This window comes from Rhinatrema bivittatum, chromosome 14 (genome assembly GCF_901001135.1).
Source record: "Rhinatrema bivittatum chromosome 14, aRhiBiv1.1, whole genome shotgun sequence".
Classification (NCBI taxonomy): domain Eukaryota; kingdom Metazoa; phylum Chordata; class Amphibia; order Gymnophiona; family Rhinatrematidae; genus Rhinatrema; species Rhinatrema bivittatum.
The window spans coordinates 81,389,199-81,404,504 of NC_042628.1; the positions used below are offsets into that span (position 1 = coordinate 81,389,199).

Genomic DNA, 15,306 nt, shown 5'->3' on the forward strand with positions numbered 1-15,306 from the left:
CTACACAACAAGAAACTGGAGGGAAGTGGAATAGATTAAAATCCTTTTACAGAAGAGAATGTATGGGAAGAGCTAAAGAATCTGAAAGTGGACAAAGCCATGGGGCCTGATGGGATTCATCCAAGGATACTGAGGGAGCTCAGAGATGTGCTGGCGGGTCCGCTGTGTGACCTGTTCAATAGATCCCTAGAAACGGGAGTGGTGCCGAGAGATTGGAGAAGAGCGGTGGTGGTCCCGCTTCACAAGAGGGGAGGCTGGTAACTACAGACCGGTTAGCCTCACTTCGGTGGTGGGAAAAGTAATGGAGTCTCTGCTGAAAGAGAGAATAGTGAACTATCTACAGTCCGGAGAATTGATGGACCAGAGGCAGCATGGATTCACCAGGGGAAGATCCTGTCAGACAAATCTGATTGACTTTTTTGACTGGGTTACCAAGGAATTGGATCAAGGAAGAGCGCTCGATGTCATCTACTTGGATTTCAGCAAAGCTTTTGATACAGTTCCGCACAGGAGACTGGTGAATAAAATGAGAAGCTTAGGAGTGAGTGCCAAGGTAGTGGCCTGGATTGCAAACTGGTTGACGGACAGAAGACAATGTGTGATGGTAAATGGAACTTTCTCTGAAGAGAGAGCGGTTTTAAGTGTACCGCAAGGATCTGTGTTGGGACAGGTCCTGTTCAATATCTTTGTGAGCGACATTGCGGACGGGATAGAAGGTAAGGTTTGTCTTTTTGCGGATGACACTAAGATCTGCAACAGAGTGGACACGCCGGAAGGAGTGAAGAGAATGAGACGGGATTTAAGGAAACTGGAAGAGTGGTCGAAGATATGGCAGCTGAGATTCAATGCCAAGAAGTGCAAAGTCATGCATATGGGGAGTGGAAATCCGAATGAACTGTATTCGATGGGGGGAGTAGGGCTGATATGTACGGAGCAGGAGAGAGACCTCGGGGTGATAGTCTCTAATGATCTGAAGTCGGCGAAACAATGTGACAAGGCGATAGCTAAAGCCAGAAGAATGCTGGGCTGCATAGAGAGAGGAATATCGAGTAAGAAAGGGGAGGTGATTATCCCCTTGTACAGGTCCTTGGTGAGGCCTCACCTGGAGTACTGTGTTCAGTTCTGGAGACCGTATCTACAAAGAGACAGAGACAAGATGGAAGCGGTACAGAGAAGGGTGACCAGGAAGGTGGAGGGTCTTCATCGGATGACATACGAGGAGAGATTGAAGAATCTAAATATGTACTCCCTGGAGGAAAGGAGGAGCAGGGGTGATATGATTCAGACCTTCAGATACTTGAAAGGCTTTAACGATCCTAAGACAATGACAAACCTTTTCCATCAGAAAAAAAATCAGCAGGAGGAAGTGACGTCAGCCGAAGAGATGGCTGCTTAACTCACGAGCTCCCGATCGATTCCCTCTATAAAGCTTTCTTTTATGTGACAAACCGAGTACAGCTTTCTCAATCATAGCAGCGAGTATTGCCAATAGACACCCGAGATGGCAGCGAAAAGAAAATCTGTGGATTTTCACTGTTTCTCCTACCAGAAGGCGAGCGGGGCAGAGGCGGAGGCCCAGACAAGGAACGTGGACCCAGAACAGAGTGTGGTTGCCGCTGATGGCGCGACTGACGGTGCAGACGAATTTAACCTTACCTCTGATGTCGCGCCTACTTGCTCCGAATTCCGCGAATGGTTCTGCAGTATTAGACAGGATCTCAAAAGTTATAAAAAAGAGATCCGCGATCTGATGGAAGACTTCCAAGAGGAGTTGCATTCGATGGGACGCCGAGTGGACGAACATGAGGGCAAAATGGACGAACAGGCAGAGACCAGCAGGCAGCTTCAAGAGGTTTGCAGTGAGCTACAGAGTGAAAATGCAGTTATGAGAGCCAAAATGGCCGACTTAGAAAACAGAGCACGGCGGGGAAACCTTCGTTTTCGGGGTTTCGCTGAGACCACTAGCGCTGAGAACTGTGAGCTTTTAATTAAACGTTTTTGTTCCTATTTGCTCAGTGCTGCGAATCCAGAAGACCCGAAGGAGGGGGATGAAATAGAGCTGGATAGAGCGCACAGGGCGCTCCGCCCGCCTAGAGTGAATGTCCCCAGGGACATAATCGTTTGCTTCCACAATTACTCTCAGAAGGAGAAAATAGCTGCTGCAGCGAGAAAGCAACAAAAATGGTTATGGGAGTCTCAGGAGATCTCCATTTATGCTGATCTCTCCCAGGCAACGCTACAGAGTCGTTATGAGCTTCGTGAAGTCACACAATTTCTTCGGGGTGAGAACATCAAATATCGCTGGCTACATCCTTTTGGCCTGAGCTATACGTGGGACGGGAAAACCTCGCAGCTGCAAACGGTAGCAGAGGCGACTTTACTACTAAAAGACAAGGGATTTCATCCTACTATGCCAGCAGCTGGCCCCACTCGAAAGGCTGTCCCTCAGGGGCAACATCCACGCTGGCAGAGGGCCAATGCCAGAAATAGCAGACTGAAGAGAAATTCAGACGCCGCTAAACAAGTGGAAGGAAAAACCTGAACTACAAGGGGTATCTAAAACTGGTGCCCAAATTGTACCCGAGGACTCTGGTCGAGGGGGTCCACTTTTCTGAGTTCGTCAGTAAAAGCTGGGCGACCAGGAAGGTGGAGGATCTTCATCGGATGACGTACGAGGAGAGATTGAAGAATCTAAATATGTACACCCTGGAGGAAAGGAGGAGCAGAGGAGATATGATACAGACTTTCAGATACTTGAAAGGTTTTAATGATCCAAAGGCAACGACAAACCTTTACCATAAGAAAAAAATCAGCAGAACCAGGGGTCACGATTTGAAGCTCCAGGGAGGAAGATTCAGAACCAATGTCAGGAAGTATTTCTTCACGGAGAGGGTGGTGGATGCCTGGAATGCCCTTCCGGAGGAAGTGGTGAAGACCAGAACTGTGAAGGACTTCAAAGGTGCGTGGGATAAACACTGTGGATCCATAAAGTCAAGAGGCCGCCAATGAAGAGTGGGTGACTCGCCAGAATGATGGCTACTGCCTGGACACAATACCCTTATTCAATAAACATACACATGGTTACTGTGACTCCAACATCACTCTAAGCTTCAACAGCAAGAGGAAATGTGGAAAAAGGATTTGCACTCACAAAGCTGGGAGTAGCTGGCTTGTTACGGCGGTTACTACCCCAAACCAAATGTGCCTGATACTTCACTTTCGATGCACATCCAGCATAGCTCTCTGCTCCAACGGCAGGGGAGAAGAAAAACTGATACTTCACGCATACCCAGCATAGCTTCAACGGCAGGGGAGAAGAAAAAAGGATTCACACTCACAAAGCGGGGAGTAGCTGGCTTGTTACGGCGGTTACTACCCCAAACCAAATGTGCCTGATACTTCACTTTAGATGCATATCCAGCATAGCTCTCTGCTTCAACGGCAGGGGAGAAGAAAAACAACCAATAAGGGCTGTATAACATAGTCTGGGTTAAAACAAATAAGCATGGGTGTAGCTTGCTTATTGCGTCGGTTACTACCCCTACTACCCCCTAACTAATCAAGCTTGATATTTCACTTGGATGCAGCTCCATCACTGCTCTCTACATTAATGGTGGGGGAGGAAGGGAAATAGAACCAAGAGCTAAAAGAAACAGATAAGTATGAGAGAAAAAATGTGTGAAGCTTGCTGGGCAGACTGGATGGGCCGTTTGGTCTTCTTCTGCCGTCATTTCTATGTTTCTATGTTTCTATGTTGTTCAATTCGTAATACATGATATGCATATGTTGTAAGTTGGGGAATAGCGGTTTGTTACTATTCTTTAACCTGTATTTTGGGGAAGGGGGAGTGAAGTCAGTTATATTCTTCCTCCATAAGTAAAAGAGTATGGATCTACAGGAGGGAGTGTGTAGATCTGTTGAGTGGGAGGGGAGGGGGGGAAGGTATGTGGAGAGGGGGAGAGTGCAGCGCTCCTTGACAACGGGCTATTTTTGTAGTGTGGATAACTTTTTTGATATCATTGTAGGGAAGATGGGCAGTGGAGTACTGGGGCTGGGATCTCGCCATGGGAGTGGATGTGGAGAGGATGTCTTGGATTGGATACAATGACTACCATACGAATGGCCTCTATTAATGTTAAGGGGCTAAACACACCATTTAAGAGGCGCATGTTCTACAGGGAATTAGACTGCCTTAAGGTTGATATCGCATTAGTCCAGGAGACGCACCTTAGGGCGCGATATGAATCTTTAATGGCTTCGTTGGCCTATCCAATTCAATTTTATGCAGCGAGCTCCAAGCAGGCTAAATATGCAGGAGTGGGAATTTTGTTTAGCCGCAATGTGGTTTTTGAAAGCCTTCATTGCATTCAGGATCCTTTGGGACGCTATCTTATTCTTGTGATTTCTATTAATGGTATAGAATATACCCTCATGAATATCTATGCCCCCAATACAGAGCAGGGTGGGTTTTTTGCTCAACTTAGTGCACTCCTCCTACAACATAGCAAAGGCTATCTAATTCTGGGGGGAGATTTTAATATAGCACGGGTGCCTCAGCTGGATGCTTCTAAGGGCTATGTTTCAGCTTCTCATAACCATAGGGCCAAGTTGCAGGAGTTAATGGACACTTGGCAGCTATTGGATGTCTGGCGGGTGCACTATCCCACGTCCAGGGTTTATACATTTTACTCGGCGTCCCATCTCTCTTATTCCAGACTAGATTATTTCTTAACGGATAAGGGGGTGTTTCACCATGTTCGAAAATCTGACATTAGCCCGGTGGGGTGGTCCGATCACCATGCGGTGATTATAGAGGTTACACTGCAGGGGTATGATGCTGGAGTGAGGTTTTGGCGCCTGAATGAGTCATTGTTGAATGAGGATGATTATGTTAATGTGCTCACAGATAATATCAAACATTTCTTTCAGCAAAACATGGATGTGGATGTCTCTGCACCCATGGTATGGGATGCGTTCAAGGCATACCTCCGGGGATTATTGATTGCCAGAGGGACTTTTGTTAAAAAACGGGATTCAAAAACCGCTCATGACTTGCGGGTTAATATAAGACAACTTTCCAAACAACACCAGGCTAGTGGCTCGGGGAAGGTGTGGTTGAAGCTCTCCCAGGCTAGGGAGGACCTAAATCGCTTAGAATCTTCAAAGATTGCACACTCCATGCTACTGGCGAAACCGGACTACTTTGAGGGGGGCAATAAAGCCGGAAAGCAGTTGGCCTCACGTTTAAAACACGTACAATATCAAAATAATATCGCCAAGATTAAGTCCACTGCAGATGTCATTCTTACCAATAACACCGATATTAGAAAGAGATTTTTAGAATTTTACTCGCAGTTATACGATTCTAATGCTGCTATTTCCCAAGACATAGTGGATGGTTATCTGGCAGATATACCTTTACCTTGCCTTTCTGCGGATGCCCAATCTGTGCTAGATGCGGAGGTCACAGCTGCAGAGATACTAGCTAGTATACAGGATTTGAAGGTTGGGAAATCTCCGGGCCTGGATGGTCTGACGGCCAAATTTTATAAACAATTTGGGCCTCATATTGTTGCGCATCTACAAAAGGTGTATAATTCTCTAAGAGCTGGCATCCAGCTGGGTCCCCAGGCTAATTTGGCAGGAATCACAGTGCTCCCCAAACCGGGGCGAGACCCAACAGCTTGTGGATCCTATCGCCCCATATCCTTGATCAATTTGGATCTTAAGATATTAGCAAAAATCCTGGCTGGCCGCATGAATCTTTATATTAAAACCCTTATCCATCCAGACCAGGCAGGATTTATACCGGGGAGAATGGCCGGAGATAACATCCGCAAACTGATAAATCTGTTATGGGTTGTACATGAACGATCTGCAGACGCGCTTTTTCTCTCCATGGATGCAGAAAAAGCATTCGATATGGTGCATTGGCCCTTTCTATTCGGAGTATTGCGTAAAATGGGGTTTGGCCCATATTTTTGCGAATGGTTGCTTAAATTATATGATCACCCAAAAGCATGCCTCAAAATCAATGGGGGGTATTCTGATAGCTTTGAAGTAAAAAGGGGTACGCGACAGGGTTGCCCTCTTTCGCCAATTCTCTTTGCAATATTTCTGGAACCTCTGGCAATCAAAATCCGTAATAATCCAACTATACAGGGTATACAGGCAGGTGATTCCCATCACAAACTATGTCTTTTTGCTGATGATATTATCTTTACTGTGATGGATCCTCATACTACCTTATTGGCCATAGAATACGAAATCAGGCAGTTTAGCGGGGCGTCGGGGTACCGCGTTAATTGGGACAAATCGGAGATACTCAACATCACTTGCTCCGATGCCACCGTGCATTTTTTAAAACCTCTCCATCCCTTTCGCTGGACTCATAAAAAGCTTAAATATTTGGGGGTTTTCCTTTCTAGTCACCCGAGAGATATATATGATTGCAACTACCCATCATTACTCAAGAAAATATTCTTTGATTTGGATAAATGGCATAGAGTCCCCATGTCCTGGATGGGGCGTATCGCGACTGTAAAGATGAATATTCTCCCAAAATTACTATACCTATTTCAGTCCTTGCCCATAGCTGTCTCTAATGCAGCACTTAAACAATGGCAGCGTCGGATTTTCAGTTTCATTTGGAGGAGGCGTCCACCCCGAGTTAATAGACAGGTCTTATATCAAACTAAAGTAGAGGGGGGACTTAGTGTGCCCAATTTTCAATGGTATTATGCAGCTAGCCAAGTCCGTCCCCTTATTGAGTGGCACGTGGATAACACACCAAAGCATTGGGTGACTATTGAGCAGAGTAGGATGCCCGCGATGAAATTAGCAGCAATGCCTTGGCAACCTAAGCGAACGTGGAAGGACTGTTCAGCAATGTTGCCAACTACTAGACATACCTTGGCGATGTGGGCCGCCTGGAAGGCCAAGTTGGTGGGTACCAAGAACTATTTTTATCTGACTAGTCTATATCACAACACTGCCTTTAGTCCGGGGTTGCCGGCATTAGCATTCCAAGCCTGGAAGGATAAATCGATTACTCGATTGGAGCATATTTGGGGAGGCGACAAACTGATTCCTTATGCTTCTTTATATGAGACTGCTGGTTTGCAGGCTAGGGAATTCTTACCCTATAAGCAGTTGGAGCATTTTTGCCGCACACATGGAGTGTTGGTGGATTTGTTGGGAGGTAAAACCCTTTTTGAAGGTTTTTGCTCACATCCCCATAGAACAAGGGGGCTTCTATCAAAGATTTACAAGTTATTGAATACCAGAATTTTAATTTAAGCCAAACATATTACGGCATGGAGTGCTGATCTTAGGCGGGAAGTGTCCCCACATGACTGGGATCGTATCCACCTGGGCATTAGTAAGGCTTCTGTATCCTCCGCACTTGTAGAAAATGGATACAAACTTTTGTATCGTTGGTATATTACCCCGGAAAGGTTGGGGAAGATGTTCTCTACATATGATGGTAAATGTTGGAGAGGGTGTGCCGTTACAGGGTCTTTCATACATATGTGGTGGGATGGGGATTGCATCAAATCTTTCTGGAAGAGTGTGGAAGGATGGTTAGCTGAAATATTTGATCATACTTTTTCCCTCACTATGGAAGGAGCCTTACTGAATGATGTGAACAGTACTGACTCTTCAGTAATACCGGAACTTTGTATCCAAGTCTGTATTGCTGCGCGACTGGAAGTCGCGAGATTTTGGAGGGACAAGGATGGTCCTGGTTTGGCTGCGGTTCAGCGCCGGACGGATCAAATATGTACTTTGAACAAGCTCACTGCAGAGAGACATCGGCGGTTAAACCTGTTTCACCGGGTTTGGAACCCTTATCTTCAGTGGCGGACATCTAGGTCCTCTTATTCTCCGGACTAGTTGTTTTGCGTCCATGGGATACATCTGTAGCTTTTGCTACAATGATATACTTTTGTTACCCGATCCTGACCGGGAGTACTTATTTCCAGAGGGCCCGAGCTCACGCTTTTGTTAATTTTGTAGTATTGGCATTCTGTTCTAATCTCATGAGTCTGAGTTGCTGAATTTGTATTATATGATCACTGCGGGGGGTAGCGAGGGACTTTCTTACCTGCACATTTGTTTCATGGCTCATCTGACATGGATTATCCTGTTCATCAGTGGAACTTTAATCAGGCTGTTGTCAAGGGGGGGGGGGGGGAGACATAATGGGAGGGTGTGCACTGAAAATGTGATGCATTTACTTGTTTTGTTCTGTTACTGTTTTACACCTGTAGTTTCATGTATGCATCAATAAAAAATGTTCATGATAAAAAAGAAAAAAATCAGCAGAACCAGAGGTCACGAGCTGAGGCTCCAGGGAGGAAGACTAAGAACCAATGTCAGGAAGTATTTCTTCTCTTTTTACTGCGGGCCCTAATTTAAATATTTTGTTTTACTGTATTGCGTGCACAGGCCACTGGCCTGTGCGCGCGCCGGGAGAGCGTGTGCTTGCCCGCTCTCCTGCGAACTTTACTGTATCGGCCTGATAGTCTGGGTAAACAAATAAGCATGGGAGTAGCTTGCTTGTTGCGGTGGTTACTACCCCAAACAAATAAGCCTGATACTTCACTTTCAATGCATATCCTGGTGTAGCTCTCTGCTTCAACGGAAGGGGGGAATGAAGATAAGAGGATTTACAGTCAGACAACTACCAACAAGGACTGAATTGCATAGCCTGGGTAAACAAATAACCATGGGGGTAGCTTGCTTATCGCGGCGGTTACTACCCCAAACCAATTAGGCTTGATACTTCACATTGATGCAGCTCCAGCACTGCTCTCTACATCAGTGGCAGGGGTGAAAGGTAACTAGATTCAAAAAGTTACCAATAAGGGCCCTGACCTCAGCAGTCAGAGTAACAGATACTTATGAGAAAAATAAGTGTGAAAGCTTTCTGGGCAGACTGGATGGGCCATTTGGTCTTCTTCTGCCGTCATTTCTATGTTTCAAGACATCTACACATTGCGGGGAGGAAGGTCTTAAAGAGGGGGTGAGAGAGGAATAGAGAGAGAGAGATGGAACATAGAAGCTAGAGAGAGGTAGAGAGACAAAAAAAGAGAACCAGCAATGTAGGGCGACTCCAGCTACAGAGAGGAAGGATACGCTAGGACCTCAAACACCAAGGAAAGTTAGGTCTGTATTATTCATGGGTCCATCTTTCCCCTTCTCTCCTTATCTCTTTCTCACCTCCTTCTTGTCACCTCTGCCCTCTCTAATTCCCCTCCTTCTTCTGTCCTCTCCCTTGCTCTTGTTCCCTCCCTGGTCCCTGTAGAGGAGGAGCTGTTGAAGGCGGAGAAGCAGTGGCTGGAGGAGCCGTGTAGGAAGGAGAAGCCAGGCCTGCTTTCATCGCTACGTCGCAGGAAGCGAACGCTGAGCTGGAAATCCCAACATGGGGACGGGCACAGTGCCACCGACATGCCGGAGGAGGAGAAGGGGAGCCGGAGCCTTCGCACCTCGGGTACGCAGGAGGGGAGGGAGAGGATTGCATACACAGGTCTGGGAGAGTGGGATGCTTGCAGTCAGTCAGAGCATTACCAGTGCTTGCTGCAGATCTCTCATTTCTCTCCTACCCTCTGATTTCCCTCCCCTGCTCTTGGACTTCCCCCTCCAGCCCAAATTCCTGAGTTCATAGGCTCTGCCTCCTGGAGTGGGACCTCAGGCTGAGAATCTTCCTGCTGGTAAAAGTGGAGAGTGGAAGATACTGGGAATGGCAGGGGCCAGGCTGCCATAGATACAGGCTTCAGGTTGCAATAAGTTCTTGATTTCGTGAATCCAGATATAAAATAAGGGTTGAAAACTTGTCTTCCTTTTTGCAGCCAGCGTATCCTCCCGCCTCTCAGATCACCCTTCAGAGCGAGGGGCAAGTCACAGCATCTCTACTGTGCTCCTCATCATCAGCATAGTGTAAGTATCCTGTGCATCATCTCTGCCCTGGGTATCCACTCATGCAATGCACAGCATCCACATAGCTCATCTTTCCTCTGCTGCATAATTTTCAGCAGCAGCATAGTAAATGTAACCCCTCCCTTGAGTGCAGTTCGTCAATACCACTATCCTAAAAAAACCCTCCCTTGATCCCTCCAATCTATCTAACCTCCGTCCTATCTCCAATCTCCCTTTCCTCTCCAAAGTCATTGAGAAACTAGTAAACTCCCGTCTCTCTGACTACCTAGAAGAATCCAACATTCTCCTACCCACACAATACGGCTTCCGTAAACACCTCAGTACGGAATCCCTACTCCTTTCCCTTACAGACACAATCATCAAAGGAATGGATGCCGGTAACTCCTACCTCATTGCCATGCTAGATATTTCTGCTGCCTTCGATACCGTAAATCACAACATCCTCATCAACACTCTCATCAGCATAGGAATTTCAGGTACTGCTCTTTCTTGGATAAGGTCCTTCCTCCAAAACCGTACCTACACAGTCCTCACCGACAACTTTACATCCCTCCCTGTTAATCTCGACTGTGGCGTTCCCCAAGGATCCTCCCTCTCTTCCACCTTATTTAACATTTACATGCTCCCCCTCACAAACCTCCTCTCCAACCTTGGTATCACACACTTCATCTATGCGGATGATGTGCAAATCCTCATCCCTTTCAAAAACTCTGTTCTCACTGCACTCCAAAACTGGAACACCATTCTCGCCTCCATAAACCAGCTCCTCACTGACATGCACCTAGCCCTCAACCCGCAAAAAACTGAACTCCTCCTCGTCTCCTCTAGACATGCAGCCGCACCCACTCTCTCCACTCTCCATTCCCCCAACTTTCTCTCCGACACAAGAAACCTGGGTGTTATACTTGATAACCAACTAACATTCAAACCATACATCAAATCTATCCTTAGCAGCTGCTATTTCAAACTTCAAACCCTCAAAAAACTCAAACCCCTTCTCTACTTCTCCGATTTCCGCACGGTACTCCAATCCATAATTTTCTCAAAAATTGATTACTGTAACGCTCTCCTACTTGGACTCCCTTCTAGCCACATCAAACCTCTACAACTCCTCCAAAACGCTACTGCACGCATCCTCACCAATGTCAATAAGAAAGACCACATCACTCCCACCCTCATTGATCTCCACTGGCTTCCCATTCACTCATGAATTATTTACAAGACCCTCACCCTCATCCACAAAAGTATTACTAATGAACACTGCAACTGGCTAAACCCACCCTTCCTCCCTCGTACCTCCACAAGACCCACCCGTGCTTCCCTCCGTGGAACCCTTATCCCTCCCTCCATAAAATCCACTAGACTCATTTCCACCACCAATAGAGCCCTTTCCCTTGCAGGCCCCTCCCTCTGGAACTCTATGCCTCTTAATCTACGTACCGAAACCTCCACACCTACTTTCAAGAAGAAACTCAAAACCTGGCTTTTCCTCCAAGCATACCCCCATTCTTCATCATCTTCACCAACTAACACGCTAGCCCAACCATCATTCCTCTCCAACAACCCCCTTTCAGAACCTACACCCAACCCCCTCCCCCTCTAAAGTTTCCTACATCTCCTGTATATAACCAGTGTACAACATCTGTATATATATCCAGTGTACAACTTCTGTATATAACCATTGTACATATTTCTTCCTCGAATCCCTATTCACATTTTATCCCCTTGTATCTGTTTGCACCCTCCCCCTGCCCCCCCTTTGTATCGACCCCCCCCCTCATCCCTCCCCAGTTACTTAGTTATTTGTTCTGTTACTGCGTTTTACGTTATACACCGTTCTCTGTAAAGGCTATGCCTATATACTTTCTGTTGTAAGTTACTTGTGAACCGGCACGATGTGCAAACGGTTGCCGGTATATAAAATTAAATAAATAAATAAATAAATAAATACCATAGTGAGTGTAGCCTCTCTCCAGTGCTGTTCATCACTAGAATAATGCATGTAGCTTCCCTCCGGTGCTGTTCATCAGTAGCATAGTGAGTGTAGCCTCCCTCCAGTGCTGTTCATCACTAGAATAATGCATGTAGCTTCCCTCCGGTGCTGTTCATCAGTAGCATAGTGAGTGTAGCCTCCCTCCAGTGCTGTTCATCACTAGAATAATGCATGTAGCTTCCCTCCGATGCTGTTCATCAGTAGCATAGTGAGTGTAGCCTCCCTCCAGTGCTGTTCATCACTAGAATAATGCATGTAGCTTCCCTCCGATGCTGTTCATCAGTAGCATAGTGAGTGTAGCCTCCCTCCAGTGCTGTTCATCACTAGAATAATGCATGTAGCTTCCCTCTGATGCTGTTCATCAGTAGCATAGTGAGTGTAGCCTCCCTCCACTGCTGTTTATCAGTAGCATAGTGAGTGTAGCCTCCCTCCACTGCTGTTCATCAGTAGCATAGTGAGTGTAGCCTCCCTCCAGTGCTGTTCATCACTAGAATAATGTAGCTTCCCTCCAGTGCTGTTCATCAGTAGCATAGTGAGTGTAGCCTCCCTCCACTGCTGTTCATCAGTAGCATAGTGAGTGTAGCCTCCCTCCAGTGCTGTTCATCACTAGAATAATGTAGCTTCCCTCCAGTGCTGTTCATCAGTAGCATAGTGAGTGTAGCCTCGATCCAGTGCTGTCCATCACTAGAATAATGCATGTAGCCTCCCTCCAGTGCTGTTCATCAGTAGCATAGTGAGTGTAACCTTCCTTCAGTGCTGTTCATCAGTAGCATAGTGACTGTAGCCTCCCACCGGTGCTGTTCATCAGTAGCATAGTGAGTGTAACCTTCCTTCAGTGCTGTCCATCACTAGAATAATGCATGTAGCCTCCCTCCAGTGCTGTTCATCAGTAGCATAGTGAGTGTAACCTTCCTTCAGTGCTGTTCATCATTAGCATAGTGACTGTAGCCTCCCTCCGGTGCTGTTCATCAGTAGCATGTTGTTTATATTTTTTCTTAAACATCATGAATATACAGGCCTATCCTGTAAAGTGCGGCCGCGTTTACCCTGCTCCTAAGCCGCTTTTAACTCACGTTCCGGCCGCGTTAGCCCTTCCTGCGATCCCGAATCCCCTTTAACCTACTCCTACCGCGTCCTAAATTCCCCGGGTAACCCCTTCCGCCCGTAGCATGTATATTGCATGCAAACGAGCGAATTAGCTCGATATTGCATGCAAACGAGCCAATTAGCTATTCCCTAGCATCCCGTAACCCACGCCCCGACTAACGCTACCTTTCCCTGCCGTTTTGTCGCGCGTTTAACCTGCAAACTTACCGCCTACCCTGACCCAGGCGGTAGAGGCATGGGTAAGGGTAGGTGGCAAGCTTTCCCCCAGCCCCCGCTCACCTGCCCCGGCCGCGATCATGGGTGCAGGTCTCCATGGCAGCCCCAGTCCTCTCCCCTCCTCCCGAAGCCAAAAAAAAAAAGCTTTTTTTTTTATTTGGCTTCGGGAGGAGGGGAGAGGACTGGGGCTGCCACGGAGACCGCTTTCCCCCGTGCAAGTAAGTTGTTTCGCCGCTTGTCTCTTCTCCCCCCTCCCGGAGCAGGGCGCGAAAAGCTGCCTTGCTCCGGGAGGGGGGGGGGGGGAGAGAGATGACAGCGGCGAATCCAAAAAATAAGCGAAAAAAACTTAAAAGCTAAAAGTAAGTTGCTTCGCCACTGTCATCTCTTCTCCCCCCCTCCCGGAGCAGGGCGCGAAAAGCAGCCTTGCTCCGGGAGGGGGGGGGGGGAGAGATGACAGCGGCGAATCCAAAAAATAAGCGAAAAAAACTTAAAAGCTAAAAGTAAGTTGCTTCGCCACTGTCATCTCTTCTCCCCCCTTCCCGGAGCAGGGCGCGAAAAGCAGCCTTGCTCCGGGAGGGGGGGAGAGAGATGACAGCGGCGAAGCTTTCCCCCAGCCCGGACGCCGGCAAAAAAACTTACTTTTTTGCAGCCAGCCATGAGCAGGAACACGATCTGGCCTGCCTTAGCTCCTCCTGACAAGATGGCCGCCTGCACGGGGAAAGCGTGCAATTGGCCGCTCAAGACGTGATGTTGTGACGTCACGTCTTGAGCGGCCAATTGCACGCTTTCCCCGTGCAGGCGGCCATCTTGTCGGGAGGAGCTAAGGCAGGCCAAATCGTGTTCCTGCTCATGGCTGGCTGCAAAAAAGTAAGTTTTTTGCCGGCGTCCGGGCTGGGGGAAAGCTTCACCGTTGCTAGTGTCCCCCCTCCTCCCGGAGCAAGGCGGCTTTTCCGCCCTGCTCCGAGAGGAGGGGGGACACTGAAAAGTCGTTTTGCCGCTGTCTTCGCCGTTGCTTCGCCGCTGTCAGTGTCCCCCCTCCTCCCGGAGCAAGGCGGCTTTTCCGCCCTGCTCCGAGAGGAGGGGGGACACTGAAAAGTCGTTTCGCCGCTGTCTTCGCCGCTGCTTCGCCGCTGTCAGTGTCCCCCCTCCTCCCGGAGCAAGGCGGCTTTTCTGCCCTGCTCCGAGAGGAGGGGGGACACTGAAAAGTCGTTTCGCCGCTGTCTTCGCCGCTGTCAGTGTCCCTCCTCCTCCCGGAGCAAGGCGGCTTTTCGCGCCCTGCCCCGAGAGGAGGGGGGACACTGACAAGTCGTTTCGCCGTTGTTTCTGCGCTGTCGCCGCCGTTGCTTCCTGGTATCTGTCATTTCAAATGACATTTGAAATGACAGATACCAGCGTGGCGTGAAGCCTTAGGCCCGCGCACCCAGGATCCTGTATAGGCACTCTGTCCAGTATCCTGGATTGCGCGGGACTAAGGCTTTTCGGACGCGGCTTACATTTACATATAATTAGGCTTCAGGATCGAGCGGTAGGTGAGCTGCACTGTGCGGGCGGTAACCGCGGGTGCCGTAGGCACTAACGCAGCTCTTCCTACCGCTCGGTACTGGATAGGCCTGATAGGGAGGTCAATATTCAGCCTTCTGCTGTCTGGGAAGTTATTTTTAAACCTACCCAGGCAATTTAAGCTGTATATGCAATGGCAGAGCTTGCCACTGAATATATCCAAACTCGGACGATCTTAGGATTACCTAGCCGCATGACTAAAGTTATTGGGATAATTCTTAATTCAGAGTGATTCAGGAAAGTTATCTGCCCTGAAATGCCATGAGAACATCCCACATAGATCCAGGTAAATTTTATCTGGCTAAAAAGTTATCAAGATAATTCAGACCCAGTCAGTATAGCAGGATTTTAATCGTATACAAATCTGATAGATATGTCAGTTTCTGTTTGTTGTATGCCAAAAATGTTATAAAGAGTTTTAAAAAAATTGTATACAAACCATCCCAATATCTACCTCAGTGATTCTCTTCTTGGGTGCTTCCTATAGT

The 15,306-nt window shown here is 47.7% G+C and overlaps 1 protein-coding gene across 4 annotated transcripts in view; it reads left to right on the top strand.

Annotated features, from left to right (window-relative positions):
• Nucleotides 1-15,306, top strand: part of GRAMD1A (GRAM domain containing 1A) — a 279,381-nt gene that overhangs the window by 245,255 nt on the left and 18,820 nt on the right. For all 4 annotated transcript variants that reach the window (XM_029576479.1, XM_029576480.1, XM_029576481.1 and 1 more), the window contains 2 exons: nt 9,311-9,496; nt 9,855-9,942. In XM_029576479.1, the coding sequence (XP_029432339.1) occupies nt 9,311-9,496; nt 9,855-9,942 (274 nt within the window). The remainder of the gene's footprint in view (nt 1-9,310; nt 9,497-9,854; nt 9,943-15,306) is intronic.